Here is a 19,346-nt window from a genome sequence, read left to right on the forward strand (position 1 = left end):
ATTAGTTTATGAGTATGATAAGTATGAGTTAAGCAATATCTTGTATAATAGTTTATGATGTATAAAGAAAAAAAACAAATGTTGAAATCAACCCTGATAATGAAGGGGTATAAACCAATGTCTAAAAAATTGTATATTTTCGCCTTGAGATTTCCCTTTGTAGGTGCTCCCCCCCCCCAGAAAGGTGCCCTTTTGTATTGATGCCCTCCCCCACACTTTGGCACTCACTCTACCGCCCCTGGCCTTGCGTATTCAAGGTTATCATTATTTTATCTTGCGTTGCCGGGAAAATGTACTTTTGTTACTTTAAAAAAAAAAATTACATATATTTCTTAGTTTATTTGTTGCACTGCAACTTTTTGGATGAACAAATTCTCCACTCAAAATCATTATAAAAACGTTAAGCCCCCTGGGCCATGCCCCCTCCTTTTGTGAGCAGTATAAATTTCATTTGATTTGCAATAAAACTAATGAGCATACAGTTTTTTTGGAAGGTGTTTCTTGGGGGGGGGGGGATTACAAATATTTTCAAACTATCCGTACTATAACAGAATATTATAATAAAAACATAAGAATTTCTACTTGCATGTCTCTTTGTAATTTTCAAATCATGCTTTACATATTTGGTTATGAGGGTACTTGACCCAATAGCCTAGGTGTTAATTTGTATATCATTCCTAGGGCTATTATAGAGTCGTGGCTAGTATAGATTTCGAGTCTACTCTTTCTTCTTATAGTGTAGTACGGTAAGTCACTGAAACAGCTCCCGTAGGATTTTTGTGCCAAAGTTGATTTTTTTTTTTGGTTGCATTTTTTTATTCATTGGGGTCCAAGCTATGAGAAATTGATGGGGTTCAAATTTTCCGAAGACACCAAATTTCCCTATATATTGCGCGCTATAATAAGGGTCTATGCCATTTTGGCGCCCAATATGGACCCCCCCCCCCCCCCAGGAAATGAAGGAGGGGTCTGAAAATTTGAACCCCGTCATTTTTGGCCAATTGGCACCCTTTTGAAGCCAAAACAGCAACAAAAAAAATCAACGTTGGAGAAAAAAAATCCTACGGAATTACATACCATACCGCACTATTATGTTTTCTTCACTTTGGTCAAATCCACACGTACTACGCTTACTACGAAAGTACGTAGAATCCCTTTGCTCTAAATATAAGCTCTTTGGCGCTGAGCTGTATGTGCAATGCAATACGCGTAGAATGATATGGGCCACCACTAGCACTGCACTGTACGCTAGCTGTATACAAATTATTTGCATGTAAAGCTGAATCAAATCCGAATCGACCACGTCTAAAGCTACAAAAAATAGAGAGGTCGTCTTCCAAGGTCCCTAAAACGGAGTGAGACTTGGGAGGTCTAAATTCTCGAGAGAATAAACGTTCTAATCATAGGCACAGGGAACGAGGGATCTATCTCGTAATTTCGTAAGTAATTCATGTTGACGCGTAGATCTAGATCTAGATCTACTTAATTAGACTCGCACCACCAGCAACACAGTACATAAGTAGACATAGTAATTCGTGTAGTGGCCAATGCATGCTAATTAATAATACATAGGCCTAATAAGACTCAACGACAATGTGAATGTATGAACTTCATGTAGACTAGGTCTAGACTCTAGGCCTATAAAGTTGTTAATCATGTTAGTCAGTAGGTCTACTATGATCAAAAGTTAGAATGTTCTTTGAAAGGCAATGAAAATCTAGTTCTGTTTAATTCATGTTAAGAATAATTGAAGAGACTTAGATCTAGGCCTAGACTATTATGATGTGTTTCTGTTTGGGTGCCACTGCCAGATCATGCTGAATTGAAGCCAGACTCTAACAAAGTTAGAGCTAGTATTTAGTAGTAATGACAATGTTATTGTTATGTTTCGCTTGAGCTGAAGATGAGCTCGGCCTGGCTAGACAGAAATAAATATTATTATTAGAGTCTAAATGTCTGGTGTGGCCTGTGGGGAACTTTTGAAAGCCAAGGCCAAGATCAAAAAAGGGAAAGTCGACCATGATAATCAGTTTGTTGTAAAAATAAAATACTAGGGTCTAATATCAATAACTAAAACATAAAAGCAGAAAAATGAGAGAAGCGATTTAAACGAATGAGTGATAGACTAGTTTGACTTTGAGCAAAAAATGATTAAAAATGAGAAAGTTTAATAGGAATTGTTGAAGGTGCTATATAGTATCGGGCAACTCTGTGACGTATCTTGCTCCCCTCCCATTTGCCCTGTATTACCCAGACGTTGCTTGTGTATTCCAGACTGTTTAAAACAGCAATTTTATAAGCAATATTTCATAAATCTTCTAATACTTACGTTTACCAATATGAAAGGACAAATATTCATGATGTTTCATGCTCTTTGATGATTTTTTTTGTTAAATCTGAAGGAAAAGAGAAGGCTGTTTGTGAAGGGTCCGGACACCCAATGACCAATCATACTGAAAAATTAAATTGTAAAAATGACAAAATTGTTAACCATACCGCATACATTCATTTTTTTGGCAAATATGTTTTATTCCATCATCAATAACCAAGGAAATGAAAGTTCATGAAATTGTATGTACCGAACTAATTTAGTAAATGGAAAGGAGCTCGCAAGATACATCAGTGTTGCAAAAGTGGCCCTTATATATATACAGGTTTCATTGTAGTAATCTTAAATGGGATGGATATCTAGAATCTGTAATTGATCACTAGAACATGAATCTTTGAAAAAGGTTTTATCCAAAAAAGGAAATCCAATCCTAAAGGTATTTGATATGTACAGTTGCACTCATTGCTCCACATGTTTGAGCACTTAAACAATTTCATATCGTATCATTTTAAAAAAGACCAGGGGAGCAGTGTTTCACTAAGACTAAGATCGACTTTATGTAGTACTTAACTATGGCAGGCCGTTCATGCCACTGATTTCTCTCACCATTTACTGGCATTGGTCTCTCAAGGGACATACAAATCGTCTCAAATCTACGGAATATTATCTGATAATTTATTATACATGTAGAAGGAAAAAAATATTATTTAAAGATCATAATGGTGAGAGCAAACAAGTGGCATGAAGTTAAGTCCAACTTAAAGTCGATCTTAGTCTTTGTGAAACACTCCCCAGGCCCAGGTGAGTAACCCATCACGTTAAAGATAAAGGTGAGTTCTGGTCATGGGATTGCATTGTGAAAGAAACGGTGTGGAACCGATCAGAAAAGGTTGATCATCTACATGTAGCTTATGAGTATTCATGTGTATTGCAAGGTTCTGGAATCATCAAAATGATGAAATTTGGCCAAGTCTTGGTAAAGTTACAAACACTGTACACAGAAATGACTACACAAACACGTGGAGTAAAAATCCGTCCCAATTTTTACGATGTTATATGAAGGCATTTGAAGAGCCATGCTTTTCAGGAACATGTTTTATCTGATCTTCTTTCACACTTGCATAATAACAATGATAACGCTTACAAGTTAGTTTTCACCTCTTCCCTGAACTCAACCTTCTTTTTAAAGGTAATGCAAAGTTTTGGTAAATTTTGAAAATTGGATGGATAGTAATTCTTAATTTTTTTGATATATTTGGATGCCCCTGTGGATTTGTTATAAGTACTAGAAAATGTAATGTAGCCCCTAAACACTTCTACTTTCGAGAAATTGAATAATCAAAATTTACTGGTGCTCCCGGTAAATTTCAAATGTTTCTAATAGTGCCTAAGGCCATTCCATGGTACATGTACATTGTAGCTGCGACCATGGAAATCTCAGAATATGCAGTTCTGATATATAATTTCCAAACGGGAATAGCAAATCGGTCGATTGTAGTCAAGAAACAATTTTTTAAAGCTAAAGTACTATATATCAGTCTTGAGAGGGAGCTATACCACATACCGGTAAAGACTAAAGAGTTTAATATTTACAATTTCATCATTTCAGACTCAGTTTTAACCGCGACAACAATCATTGAATATTGTAAAATCATATGGTTCCAAACTTCCAATATGTTCATTTGAACCAAATTCATGACCCCATACCAAAACTTTGTATTACCTTTAAATTAAAATAAGTAATTATGGTTTTGAACCAAAATAGTTGTACTGTACATGTAATATCTCAGTGTAGAACTCCAAATTAAGAGGCCTTGAGGGGTAAAAAACTAAATATTTCTTGGAAAATGGCAGTTTTCAGTTTCAGAGTCTTGATATGATATTCATAGTGTGCAGTTATTAAAAAAAGAGTTGTCCTAACAAAATTGATTTTGATCACATTTTCATCCAATCTTATCTCCAATTCCAGTAAATGAATTATTATAGATTCTCTAGTTATTTTGATATCTTATTTGTGACACTGGCAGGTCACTAATTGGTGGGGCCAGGGGGCTGAGCCCCCCCACCATTACCCCCCCCCCCCCTCGGAAGCTCAGGGGTTTTAGGCATTTAATTACGGTCAGATGAGCATATTTTGATACCTTATTTGTGACACTGGCAGGGGGCTGAGCCCCATGAAGCTCAGGAGTTTTAGGCATTTGATTACGGTCAGATGAGCAGGGGCCCACCTTACGCGGGGTCCAGAGGACAGAGGCCCCGTATTGTGACACTGGTATGTCATTTTTCTCTCTTTCTCTTTTTAAACATACCTCTGAAAAAAATTGTGGAAAATCAATTAGAAATGAACCACGTTTAAATTTTATTTAGGGGGGACTGCCCCCCAAGCCCCCCCCCCCCCCGCATTATTACACCAGTATTCAGGGGCTCATGTCTTTTCACCCCTATGATAAAAAACACACACCTTTCCCATCCTCCCACAATATTTCCACGATATGTGCGTATCGCTATTATCAAATCCTCCATTGAAAAATATGGGGGCATGCAGAATGTTTAGGAAATTTAATTCCTGTTTACACTCCTTTTCTTTGAATATAATATTATTTTTGTTGTGATTCAATTCAGGTTTTATTATCTTTTTATTTTACTTCTGATTTTTTGTTCTGCCCCCCCCCCCCACTTCCCTCATTTTGAAGCGCATTTGTTTTTGGTCTTTAATATTACACCATATCACAGACCACTGATAACACATCGGGTGGTCATGCATCTCAAATTTGTAAAACTGGAAACATTGTTAAACGATGCCTTTAATGAGTTGAAAAAGAAAGATTGCAAAAAATCCAATCCAAAATCTTAATGACAAGTAGTCAAATGCTCACGTCATGCCTCTTTAGTACGTCATGGCTAAGGTGGATCTTTACACTATATCGTATCATTTTCTTTCTTTTGTAGATTTATTGTATAAATTTGCAATCGTGTTTGCCTTTTCTACATGTATATAGTGAAATGTTCAATAAGGCAATACCTTTGTGAACCCATCACACATGCAATAAAAAACTGACATTAAAGATTGTCCTCATTTCTTCTTGACTCTTGTGAAACTGGTGATATTCAAGCCTTTGATACAAGCCGTGTTTACATGTCTACAAGAGTGAGCTAGTAACTATGGTAACAGGTTGTTCAGAATGGCTGCCTGAGGAGGCTGCGGTGAGGTTGTGTTGCATGATTATGAAAGCATCTTACAAGTAGGCATGAAGCCGACTTGCTAATACAATTTTGTAGTTTGTACATGTACACCAGAAAATGTGTTTACGAGGTAATTCGTTTTTCAAAGACATTTTGCATAATTGTACAAAGTAGTATAGTACTAACAGTACAAACACTTTTTTTCACCTTATTTTACACTTTAATAAATAGTCTTGTGTCATCCCTGTCAAAGTGGGGAGAGCTTTTCCAGTGGAAAAATGTAAAAAATGTAAAAATGTATTTTAACAATTTGTGAAAGTCTCTTGCTATAAAAAATCACTCTTGTTTACAAGGATATCAATTACAAAACTTTCACCAGATGGCAAAGTATCAGGTTTTACAGTGCATGCAGATTCTCAAAGGAAAATTCACATGAGTCTGGATGTATTGTATACTACGAGTATTGAATAACACATACACCTGTAGCAGTTCAGAGTTTGCTAAACGTCAAAATGAATCGGCTTTACTCCTCAAATTGGCACCAATTATTTGTATTTTCCAATGTTTCATATTATGAATGAAAATGTATATGATATGAAACAGTGTAAATTATGCAAAGTACAAAAGAATCAACAAGTAATTGCAAATTTGCAAATGGAAATAATAATAGTAATGAGGTGATAATTTGTGATTAAATCACTTAGTGTACTGCCACTGAAATGGACTTTAAATTTTGCATTGATTTTGGCACTATGTGCTCATGTGCAATTCTTAATTCAGAGCTTCCTGAATCAGAAGATGCAAATAGAATGTCACTAAAAGGTGACACAAAACTGTTATTGGCTAACTGGATGTTCACCTACTGCATTGTGAAAAATTACACTACCGGTATTTGTTATAAATGGTAATATTACACTAATACTCCCTGTAAAATGTGGTTATTCACCACACTTCCCAATTATTGATTATTCTTGAGAAGAATGGAAAATTCAACAACAAAAGAATGCTCACATGTCAGTTACTTCCTGTACGAGTAAATACCTGATATTACCTGTGTGAAGCAAAATTTATCAAATACATTTTCCAATGTACGTGAACCTGAATATGTCACTTGTGTTTGAGGAAGTGATAGCGATCTTTGTATGGTGTACACTTGCAAAGGGTTCAAGTGTCTGGCGTCGAGTACTTGTATGCATGTAGTTAACATTAACGTGAATTACAGCGAGTTGACAATCAATGGGTTACAGATAAAAAAAAACATTGTAGAGGACCTGTCTGAAAACAATTTACACAAAGAACCATTTTGTAACATAATCAAATGTAATACATAACTCTTTGTTACGTGCCATGTTACAAATTACTTCATTCACCTGTGGCAAACAATTGTATTTCAATAGTCAGAATGCATTACCGGTATGTATGAATTCTGTGCTGTAAGATAGGACAAGCCATAATGTTTGTGAATGGAATAATTTGTGTTGAGGCACTTCACTGAGACCTATGCATTGAATTTGGTTAAATTAGGACAGGTTGAATTGAATATTGAATCGAATAATTGAGTTCAATTGAGAAGACGTGGTCTTGTGGATATGTCACCGGACTGTGGTTCACATGGTTCACATGGTTCATTAATGTCCTTTGGCAAGTCATATTGCCACTCACATTGCTACTCTCCACCTGGGTACCTGGGAGGAAGAAAGTCCTTGGAATGCTTTTGGGTGCGTTCAAGCGATATTTTGAAGCTAGAATCACAAACATGAATCACAAATCAAAATGCCGTTAAAATACCCGGTTACTGCGGGAGAGCCCAGCCACTGCTCATCACACTGTGCAGTCTGACCCAGGAAGTATAGGTCAACTTTTTTACGACCGACAAAAAATCGCTGGAAATTGCTTGAACGTAACCATGTTTTAAACTAGGGTGAAAAAGTGTCCATGAACGCACCCTTAGTGCTGTGTTATGGCGTCTCAGCGTCATCAAAAAACTAATTTTAGAGTTTCCAAATTTGAACTTCATTTTCCTAAAGAGCATTAAAAATTATGTCCAAATGCTGAAAACCAATTGAATATGTTAAGTATTGGCTGAGATATGCCCATCCGAATGAATTTATTTCGATAGGTAATAACAGTTATTTTGCTCTGTTTCATAACATTACAAAGTACGAACCATAGCAAAATAAAAGTGATTTCCTATTGAAATCTATTTCTACACTAGTAGTTCTTTTAGTACTAAAGTCTGTAGTATTATGATATCATAAGCATGTACATGTACATGAACTTGCAACTTAGATTCCATGCAAACCCTAAGCTCAAACCATGAGATTTTGAAAATTTTCTGCATCCAGGTACTTTTGCTTTAAAACCACAAGATATGCAGATTTTTTTTGGTTGGCTCAAAACCCTTCATACAAATAATAATTATGTATATTTTAACCACTGTGACAATCTAAAATTTTGATGACTTTGCACTTCAAACAAAATCTTTTTAACTGAAAAAAAAATGTGAATGAAAAGCAATTGTTTTTATAAATGTAATGCTTCCTGGGAGAAATTTCAATTGTTTAAACATATTTGTGGCTTACACCCAGTAAATTAGATCGATCTTATTTACTGGGTGTAAGCCACAAATATGTTTAAACAAATCAATCGTTTTTATGAATAATAGACCCTGGTCAACAATAGTAATTATTCTTCTTCCTCTCTTTTTCTCTTCTTATGATTTTTGCTGGTAGGTTAAATCATATAGGATTCAACAGTACCACGTTCATGATGTAGGAAGCTACAGCGCTGGCGACACTCAATGAGCATGGACTCGTCAGGGAGGCAGCTTCCTACAGAGAGGGTTGGAGAGAAGATTCTTCAAGAAACCCACCAGAACAACCGGTTACCCCATGCCTCAAGCAACCCCAAGAGACCATCATCTGCTAGTGGAAGTGATGGCAAGGGAACTCATTTGCCTTACTCTCATGGAGAGCAAAGACAACCTCACCAGAGTTCCATGAGCAAGTCCTCTTTTGGGGCGTGTCTGAATTCTGTTCATGATCGTAGTGCCAGGGGGGTCCAAGGGAGTCCAGTTCAAGGGTTTTCCTTGAAGAGAGCGGTGATGAAGTCGACCACATCACAGGCATGCAGCAGCTCGTCGCCTGTGAAACCATCTATCCCGAGGCTTAAAGGTCAGCCATTAACTAGTCCAGGAAAGCATTATCATTCATCTCCAGCAGAACATGAGACGACGGGTAGGCGAAAGATTGTGAATACTACCCACACGTACAAGCGAGGAGAGATGTCATTAAAAACTCCTCCTAGAGGACAAAATCGAGAATCAAGCAGTACTCCAAAATCTAAAGATCGCAGTTCATCTCAGCCGATTTTATCTAGTGAAAGAGGAAAGAGTATGCACCTAAATTACAGGTCACCTGCGTCAATACATGCAAAGTCTGTGGCAGAACAAGGGGAACATTCAAGGTCTCATTCTCAGTCTAGGCATCGTACTGAACCTGGTTCAAGTGTGGATACTGTCAGAGATGGATTTAAATCACGCCACTCGTCCAATCCCAAAGGGAGACATCACAGTGAATCGAGCAGCATCTTCCATAAGGGAGATACTGGCAAAGATATAGAACAATCACACGTATCTCAGGAAAGATCAAGACATCAAAGTGAATGTAGCGCAAAGCACCATCATGGGCATCCTGTCAAAGACAGAGAGAAGTCACAGGAGCGATCAAGACATCGAAGTGGCACTTCTTCAAAGACCAATGAGGTAGATACTGTGAAAGGAAACAGGAAATCACAATCGGTACCACAACCCAGGTCAAGACATCAAAGCGAATCCAATGTCAGACACGGTAAGGTGGATGCTGTTTCAGACAGGAAGAAAACCCATGAGGCAAAGAGACAAAGATCTCATAGTGAATCTAGTAGAATCATGGATGGCGTGACTCATGAAGAAAAGATCCTGGCCAGCAAAAAGAAACACACCATGCTGTGGGTGTTGAACTCGACTCCTTCAGAAGAAGATGAGCAGTTAACTTCTTCAAAACCTGTGAAGCAAAAGACACATGACCAAACTCTTTCACCAAATACAGATCACGCAAGAGCAAGCTTCATTATTGTCCAAGATAAGGCAGGTTGGGCTAAACGAATCTATAGCGATGGCAGCAGTGGTGTAACATCTGGAATGGAGCCTGTAGGGAGATCGTCCTACAGCTCTGTGGACAGTAGTGGCTGCCAGAAAAGACACGGTGGGGGCAGCAGAGACTTGCACTTGAAGAAAAGAAAAAAGTTGCAAAGGAAAAACAGTAGTCCATCTTCATCACACCAGGGTGTTCCTAGCTACGGGGCACTCTTGAACATGGCACAGCGAAACTTGAGCAATGGACAGCATACCCCAGACGGTAAAATAACTGATAGGGTGCCGGAAAGAATCAGAAGAAATTCTCATCAGAGTGGCAGTGATTCAGAGCAGCATCTTTCACGTCGCAACCTGCAACAAGGATCATTTGAATGTGACTATGATGAAGAAAAAGTAAAACGCTTGTTCAAAGCTTCACTGTCGGCAACACCAAAGAAACAGAAACAGAAACTGAGCAAGCAGTCTTCAGTTGATTCCCATGCAAGTTTGGAATCCTGTGGGAATCCTTCATCCTCAAACAGCATGGATGAGATCTCGCTAGAAAAGGTAGAAAGACTTTTCAATGCTTCTTTAAACACAAAGTCAAAGACTACTGAATCACCCAAAGTGGAGTCCAAAGCGGAGCCCAAAGCAGCAAAGTGCCCCTTAGAGGAAGCACAGTCACCGGAACGACCCCAGTACACATGCACTTTTAAAGGCAGGGAGAGCAGCTCAGAACAGAGTGACAAGCACATAACCTTGTCATTCCGCAAAGTGCACCATTTGTCCAAGAAGTCTCTTGGCAGTCACCATCTCCACAAGTTTCGCGAGAAGTCCGTCAAAGGTCTCCGCCTTGAAGCATCTTCCAGAGCAGTTCATATTCCTCTCAAAAGGCTAAAGTTGAAGTCCGAAAGCATATTTCTCACAGAGGATGTTCTTCGGAGGTTAGGAAGGTCCTCAAGTTTCATCGTCAACACGGCCAGGAAGCACAATTTTCTCCAAGGAAAGAAACAGAAAGGTCAGTAAAGTAAAGCCATGACATATTTTAAAGGTTATCTTCATTTCTAGTAATGTTGGAAATATATGAAATTTTCACAATACCCATTTAACATTTTGATAACTTAAAATATCTGCCTGGCAACTTTGACAGAAATGTATGATGGCTGGGTAAAAATACAGAGAAGATAAGACCTCCTAAACTAACAAGAGTAATTTATATTTGCTTGTCCAATGTGCATAGTGCATAAGTTCATGTTGATTATTCGCCATGCATTCAGTTTATCAGCATTTTTTCATAATATATGGTACATTTTGTTGATTCCAACAACTTCATGAATAATAGTATATCCTTTTCATTACGTAATGTAGTACATGTATGTAGGCAGTTTCCCTTTAACTACAGTACCTCATAACATTAAAGGGATCGTTTAACAATGTTAAATCTGAGATACATGTACACGGCCCTACGTGTTATCAGTGTCTGTCATATGGTGTAATATTGAAGCCCTAAAAAAATTGCGCTTCAAAATGATCAAGAAGTGCCTCAAAAAAGTAAAAATCTTTGAGTGACCGGTTTTACCATACTCGTTTTCCCCAATAGACTGTAGTGTTATGAAAACCGTCAGGCGAACGGTTTACAAAATTTGTAATACCAATCATAAATATCTTGATAATCAGGCAGGCGATCGTCTTGTAAAAGTCATGGGGTTCCTGACTGACCTAAATGTTTATAATTATCATTATTAGCTAAATCCAGAATTTTGTTTCAGAATCTGAGACAAAGTTACCGGATCCCTTTAACCAACATCAGAAGAAATATCTTTGTGATATTATAATGAATCAAGGAGAATAATTTGTCTACAACATCAAGTCACCAAACCTTACATTATAATGCCTTCATGTGTATAAATTATAAAATATCGAGAGCTGATTGTGTGTGCCCCTATATTTCTGTCATTATTTAAATTGATAGGATGGTTTAATATTTTACCATTACAGATTGTGTTAATTGCACCATCTGTCATATTATGTTTAATTTGAGCTTGGCTTTTTTTTTTAAATTGCCTGCAGCTCATAAGCATAAACCAAGGAGAAGGGCGTTTCCATTGTGCAGCTCATCGGATCCAGAAACAACATCTGTTTCGAACAGTCATGCAGCGCCACTGCAGTATGACATACCCCTCAGGCATGCTATGTCTGACTCTGCTGCTCTAAGTGAATCCAGTGTCTCGTCCGGTGTAGCTTCCGGTGTGGCCAATCTCTTTCAGGAGCTGAGCTCTGATCCCTCAAGAACTGACCAGCCAGGAGATTCCTCTTCACCTCTGGGCCTTCATGGAAGGTCAAAGGTCACAGCATCACCCAAGTTCTCTGGCAGTATTTCCAAGCTGAAGCGGAGGATCGGGAAGAGGCTGCAGGCGGCGGTTCAAGGAGACAGACCAGGATGCTCTAACAACGGGAATGAGAGTGACTCAACACTTTTTGGATCCTCTGCAGGAGAGGGGTATCCATTTGGAGATACAAATTACATTCCTGGAGTGGAGGATGTGATTTTTGAAGAGACAGTGGCCACAGAGGAGTATCCACAAATGGATACCTTAGCTGAATGCATGGTCAGTGAAGCATCGGAGGGCTGTCCCTCTCCAGCAAATGCCAAGCACACAGTACTTCTATCCCAACCAGATCCTTGTGACTTGATGCCGGGTCATTCGGAGAACAGTCCTGCTGAAGATGGGTGTGATGGATCAAAGGCAACGGAGACATCGGGAGGTGATGGAAATGTAGCTTCAAATGAAGAGCAATTGTTGGAGAGAGATCTTCCTACAATAAGCGTCATGGGTAACGACCAACCAGGACGTGTCCCCCTAACATGTTTGATGTCCAACAAGTCAGAGAATACATGTCCTCAGCCAAAAGGTGAGGCACCTGTACTGCGAGATTCAGAACACCCACCATCCTCTCCGTTGCATGAAACCAAAGCAAGGGAGGACCAGCAAAATGGAGAAGTGCTTGAAGACACTCTTGACCCTGCAGGAGAGCCAGAGGAAGGGAGCTCTGATGAAGACCTTGATGACAGTGAGAGTCTGCCTGATGCCTGCATGAATGCAGGGGACTTTAAGGATACCCAGGAGAGCAGCTCAGACAGCACGGATGGTAGTCAGCCTGCAAACACACCAACCACTCTCATGAAGGAAGTCTGTCGGATTGGGTGAGCACTTCAAATACCTTTCAGATATGAACATGATTTGAACGGAGATGTGAAAGAGGATTTTTTTTCTCATAATAATCACAGTTTTATACTCATATCTTAACCTGGCCCTGTACTTTGATAAATAGAACCGCTTTTTATATTTTAAATTCATTGAAAATACGTTACTACTGTATACTAAGTTTAGACTACTTTTGGTCTCCTTTTCCCCTTTCAAGTACCATAATTATCAAAAATCAAAATTAAAATTCACACATTTATTTGGCAAAAGATAAAAAACATCAAAATGAAATCATTACAAATGAAATCATTATAAATACCGGGATTGCTAAAATAAGTTAAAAACTTGTAAACGAGCAACCCCAAACATAAAAACATACAGATACTATACAATACAATACGATCAAATACGATACAATACAATACATTAATAATAATGTTACATGCTAACAAAATATATGAATCAATTATGTATTTCAATATATCAATAAGTGGCAAGTATTGTTCTTTTCAGTTTAAGTTTAAATGCGTTGTGGTTCTTAATACCCTTTAAATAACTTGACATGGAGTTCCATTTGTGAGGACCTTGATATCTAATTGATTTATTTTGCAAAAATGAGTTAGTGAATTTTGATAGATGGAAGTCTTTTTTTTTTTCTTGTATTAAAGGAGTGGACATCCGAGTTCAAATGAAAACTGTCATAAAACGTTACTGGTAGCAAATAATTTTGGAGTTTGTACATAAATAATAAAGTCCGTTGAGAAAGAATATCTGGAAGTTTGAGTAAATTTAAGGATTTAAATAATGAAGAGGTATGCGCTCTGAAGGAAGCGTTGCAGCACAACCGAACAGCCTGCTTTTGAAGTATGATAAGGGGCTTTAATAAATTATTAGACGTTCTCGCCCACACTAAATTACAGTACGTTAGGTAATTATATTTACACTGAAGTAATATGTATTGGCACATTTACTACCCACCACCTACCTTTCAGGTTAATCTCCACCTTTAGATTGAATATATTTTCACCATTGTTTTTATTTTTATCTTCTTTTTTTTTCTTCTACAGCAACGTACCAGTACCAGGGACACCTTCCAAGCCGTACCCATTTCCATTGAATGTAAGTACTATTTTATTTAGCCTGACTTTTTCCATCTGTGCTGCTACATGTACTTGAAATCTGTAATAAATTGCTATGCATAAGTGTTTTTCAATAGATTTGCATACTTGAGACATGAGTTTCCTATTACAGAATAGCTACATGTATTAACAAATTACTCAACACATCTTCCTTACCATGTGTGTGAATGGATTCGGCAGCATGCCAACCTCCCAGAATGCCCCATGTGTCTGATGACGTTAATTGCAAAATCAAATTGATGAGGTTTTATTAACATCCTACATGTAGAAAAAGATATTGACAATTTCTTTGTGACAAAGATGTAAGCACTTGCTCTGGACTACTTATGTTCATGCAAATTGACCTACATCCTGTGTTCAATGAGAAGAGTCAATCTAGTGAATGTTTTTGCTTTTGACAGTTCTCAAACCAGTTTGTAAATCTTAATATATATAGAAGGGCAGGGCCCAGTCTTACAAAAAGTTGATATCAATCGCAACTCTGTACATAAGAGATAGGAGACTGCAAACTTGCGATTGATTGGAGGACTTACGATTGATTTAGATCAATCGCAAATCATTGTAAGACGGGGCCCAGATCTAAGATATAGTTGGTCTATGTGTGGTCCATATGTACGCGTATCCTTTTGATTGATGTTTGGTTTGGTTCGAGCTACATGTACAGTGAAGGTGAAAACTGTAATTGTACCAATCTCCTGAAGAAAAAAGAAAGAAAATGTATCTAGCTAGAATGTACAAAATCAACCTAAATCCTTTTTTTACCTGGCATCTTATAAATCAGTTCAGGGGTACAAGTACATGTATAACGAAAATACAGGATAACATTAAAACCTTGCGCATATCAGTCCAACACCTGCGTCAACTAATCTACTCGAAAAGAACTCAACAAGTCGTTTTCATTTTTTTTACTGAGAGTGTATTTAAACTGTGATAAAAGACATCTCTAAATAGCAGTAATATTTGAAGTTGAAGCTCGTATTTGAATACAGTACATGTATGTTATTGTTTTTTGTTGTTGGTGTTATCAGCGTTGTAGTATTGGTGTTATTGCAGTATGGTTGCATGGAACCCCTGATATCAAGAGCACAACCTGTTTTGGCAATTGGTGCACTTTGATGCAACCATCAGGTACACTAAAATGTTTATTTGTTTGTGGGATTTTTTTTCTCTCTCGTATGGGGAAAAAAAAAAATCATAGTAAACATGTATATGCCCTCGCAGAGTAGAAGTTTAAGGTCAGGGCAAAAGCTCACAGAGAAGCAGAATACTTTTCCTTGGAAGTTACATCTTTGCTCCTTGACTTGACACATCTCTTCATTATTTCTGCCGGGATATCGCATGTCATTTCCCACAATTCCAGCCCCTCTTCTATCAAGTAATTCTTCTCTTCCGGTGCCTTCACCACTTCCTGCAGAGAATCAACCTTTTTCTTTAGTCTCTGTGATTTGTCGGAAATGTCTTGAGTCGTCTCTTCATGGTGGACAGCTGGTCATACGCCTTTTCTGGTTTCCGCTTCCCGCTCTTTGGGCTTTCTTGGATGGAGTTGTACATGTATGTTGTGCAGGAAATCTCTTTTGAGGAGTTTGGAGAAGTGTTTTCAGCATGGACACACTGATGTCTTCAAGTGGTTTGGCTCTGACCAGTGTTGTGCATTCTTTTCCATTGACACATTATGCTGGCTCCTTACTTGAACACTCTTCAGAGCACAAGATGGAGTCGTCTTCCTGTTGAGGTTCAGTTTGTAGCTGACCAGTGTGAATGGAGCCATTTGACAGTCTACGCTGAGGAGAGAAAAAGAGGGATAGAAAAACAAATCAAATGTTAAATGATAGCAGCTTTAAATGTGAACTGTGTTTTGATAAATTTTGGGGAGCCTCTAATTCATGCCAATTTTCAAATGTTGTGCGTTGTGATCTCAATGCATGTTAAAGCATGTTAAAACTTTTAGAGTAGTTGTCTATTTGGGCTGGATTTCTCTTTAAGCTCATCGCACACTACACGATCTGAATACAATCCGATTTTGGAAGAATTTGCAATTAGCATCCATGATCCTGATGATCAAGGATCTGAATACCATATTTGCCGGCGTAAAGGCCACAATAATTTTGGAAGAGAAAATATCAAAAAGTCGGGGTGCGCCCTATGCGGCGAAAGAGTAAAAAAAAAAAAACTTGCTAGTCAAAACCATGAAACACAGCACGAATTTGTACATATGGGACAACAATGAAAGGTGATGGACATTTCTAGAATAATTGTCTAGAATAACACATGTCTTACCGACCATTACGTGTTATATTTATTAAATGAAGGGCAAAGTTTTGCCAATCTCGTAAATAAAATTCATAACTTACCAACCAAACGCAACTGGTAGATCTAGGTTTAGGTTTTTGCCGTAGCTAAAGCCTCTCGATTGCGTGAGCAAACCTATGGCGCAATGCATAAGAGAGAGGCTCAATGTATACATGAGAAAAAACTGCAAGCTGTAGTATCAGTGCGGGATGGCCGAGCGGTCTAAGGCGGTGATTTTGGTCACATCAACATTTGTAGGGAAGGGTTGAAATACAACTACCGACATTTTTTTTTTTTTAATGTCAAAATTGGGGTGCGGCCTATGCGGCGGTGCGGCCTTATCGCCGGCAAATACGGTAGTCATAAGATTAAAAATATCGAAATTTCAAGGGATTTCAAGCTTCTTTGAAGTTAGAAGAGCTAAACCTGCTCAGAATCGTAGCGACATCAGACCAATAGTCTGATTGACTACGATTTGAAGCAGATTCAACTTTTATTCTAACATCCAGGTTGTTGGTATTCTAATCATCATTCAGAACCTAAATAGGGAAAATGATGTTTGTCAGATTTTTCATATCTAACGTAATCACCATTTCTTCGAAAATTGGATCGCAGGAGGATTGTGTTGTGTGTACTGGGTATTACAAGCCCTACAGTGTATGATAATAAAGTTTGTGAGTTCATATTTTTTGAATTGTTCAGCAACCGTAAACTGTTTGTCTGAACTCTGAACCACACCTATTGTGCTACATGCACGCACACCGTAAAGCTCCGGGGAGACTGTGAGGCTGTTCACACCAGCAGAGATAGCGCGCGCTAGACCGCGCAATCTCTGCGGTTTGGAAGGTACAACGTCGTTTCGGTCCGCCCAACAGCGAGCCACGGCGAGCCAAAACGGCGCGCCACTGGAGCACCTCTTGGGGGTGGTCCACGAGAGATAGCGCGGTCTAGCGCACGCTTAAAAAAGGGGGTGCTACGATAGACCGCGCTATCTCATGGCGGTGTGAACAGCCTCTGTATAGACCTATTATAAGTATCATCTCAAAGTCCTTTGTGGTGATGTTGATTTAATACCCCGGACTTCCCAGAAATGGTATCCTCAATTAGGGCAACAATTTATTAGCTTATCCATTTATATATTTTTAACTACTCTTTGGGTTGATCATTTGTCTAGGTATCTAGGCCAAATATCAATTTTATCAACATGTATTTTATAGTTATGTTTGCAGTGAAGAAGAAAACCCACTCTGCTTCTTGGTACATCCCTGGTATATTGTGATAAGCAGCACAGTATCATGATAATGCATGATTAGGGAAATGAGGACTTTGTATTATTATTATATTTGCTCTCATCTTAAGAATTGCATAGCTGCAGACTATGTATGTCAACAGACTCTCAGGTTATTAAATTTGTTTTCAAATATTCCAGCTTAGAAAATGACCTTTACACATACAGACTTAATACCGTAAAAGAGCCTTCTCAACGATCGGTGTGAACATTGTATTGGTTCATGAAAATTGAATTTAGTTTCATTTTTAAGCAACATCAACCAATATTTACCACCTCACTCGGAGATATCTTGGAATACAGGTACAGTCAAACCTGCTTGAGTGACCACCTGTCTACAAAGACCACTTTTTGTGTGTTTACCTTGGGCAGTTGCTATGGACGTATTCGATTGTCACTGTACACTAGTTTTTTAGCTGCATTTTATTATTTGCTCTCCTGCCTCGAAAAGTGAAGAGGGGCGGGTGCTCATATAGCATTGAATACTGAATAATATGGTGATTAATGAGCCGTACTGCTGTTGAGAAATTTCCATTGTGTGAACGGAATCTGGGGAAGTTGACATCCATGTGTCTGTGAGTTTTGGCATCAATTGGTCCATGAACAAATGAAAATGAATAAGAGTACCACAGTGTGACGTCGTATTTGCCAAGGTGTCAAGGTTGCTGGTTTCAAAAAATGTTGTGCTAAACAGTGGTGTGGTGACTGATCACACCCAGCGCCAAACATTGAATTTGCCCTGCTGATTGATGCATCTGTTGCAGTGTCGGATTCAACCGCAACTGGTTTTGTGCTAAACAATAGTGTGGTGATCACACGAGGGCCAAACATTGAATATTTGCCCTGCTCCAGCCTGTTGCTTGAATGATGTCGCGGTGAACCTCATGCACAGGCTCTGTTGTTTGGAATCAGTAACCTGACAACGAGGGAATATGAGGTTAGCACTTCGGTACTCTATAGGATATGGTATATTCATATACATGTACATGTAAGGTATGATATGAACTATATTTACTTACTATTACTCTTTTCACACTGGTTTTGCTTAACCCCGTACTTTCCTTAGCCCTGTACTATCCTTAACCCCGGACTAACTTTTTTGGCTTTTCACACACGCTGTTTTTAGTCCCGTACTAGCGCCTATTCCGGAATAAGAAAATTCACGCTGTTCTCACTGCAATTCGTTAGCTTCGGACTAGTGGATTGGACAGTGGGCTCCTAACTTTGCATCTGGCCAGCTGCGATATTTTTTGTTTCTGTTCTCATTCATTTGCTTGGCACCGCAATTGCGGTGTTAGCAGGAGTTTGCACCACAATTGCGGGGTTAGCCCTGCTAATTTGCAGGGCCAGCTAACCCCGTACTATAGGTGGGGCTAGCCCACTTTGGTAAAAACGAGTCTGAAAGTTGAATAAGCTTAACCCCGGACTATAGGTGGGGCTGGGACCCCCCCCCCCCCCTTAACCCCACCTATAGTACGGGGTTAAGCAAAATTTTGCCCGTTTGAAAACAGTATATACTGTAGGTATCTGTATGACTCTGAACCCTGGGGCAATTGAGACTTTGAAAGCATCAATGGTACATGTGTCATGCACAAGCTACCTGACAGTATAAGCTGAGCGTCTTCTGACCAAAGAACAGATTATTACATTCGGAAAAGTGAGAATTCTTCAGGGCATTTTTTTTATATACAATGCTTCTTTCATTGCAAGGGTACATGGGCCCCTGTTTATGAAGAGTTGCGAATGAATGGCTGGCATTGATTGTAATTGATAGAGGATAAAGAAATAGAGGACTTTT

At 38.7% G+C, this 19,346-nt stretch overlaps 1 protein-coding gene across 1 annotated transcript in view; it reads left to right on the forward strand.

Annotated features, from left to right (window-relative positions):
* The first annotated feature begins 1,231 nt into the window (after positions 1–1,231).
* LOC100887999 overlaps positions 1,232–19,346 on the forward strand; it is a 36,793-nt gene continuing 18,678 nt past the window's right edge. The window contains exons 1-4 of the mRNA XM_030985937.1: positions 1,232–1,439; positions 8,245–10,644; positions 11,697–12,831; positions 13,900–13,951. Coding sequence (XP_030841797.1) covers positions 8,313–10,644; positions 11,697–12,831; positions 13,900–13,951 — 3,519 coding nt within the window. The 5' untranslated portion in view covers positions 1,232–1,439; positions 8,245–8,312. The remainder of the gene's footprint in view (positions 1,440–8,244; positions 10,645–11,696; positions 12,832–13,899; positions 13,952–19,346) is intronic.

The sequence above is a fragment of the Strongylocentrotus purpuratus genome, unplaced genomic scaffold (genome assembly GCF_000002235.5).
Source record: "Strongylocentrotus purpuratus isolate Spur 01 unplaced genomic scaffold, Spur_5.0 spur5_scaffold_15, whole genome shotgun sequence".
Classification (NCBI taxonomy): Eukaryota; Metazoa; Echinodermata; class Echinoidea; order Camarodonta; family Strongylocentrotidae; genus Strongylocentrotus; species Strongylocentrotus purpuratus.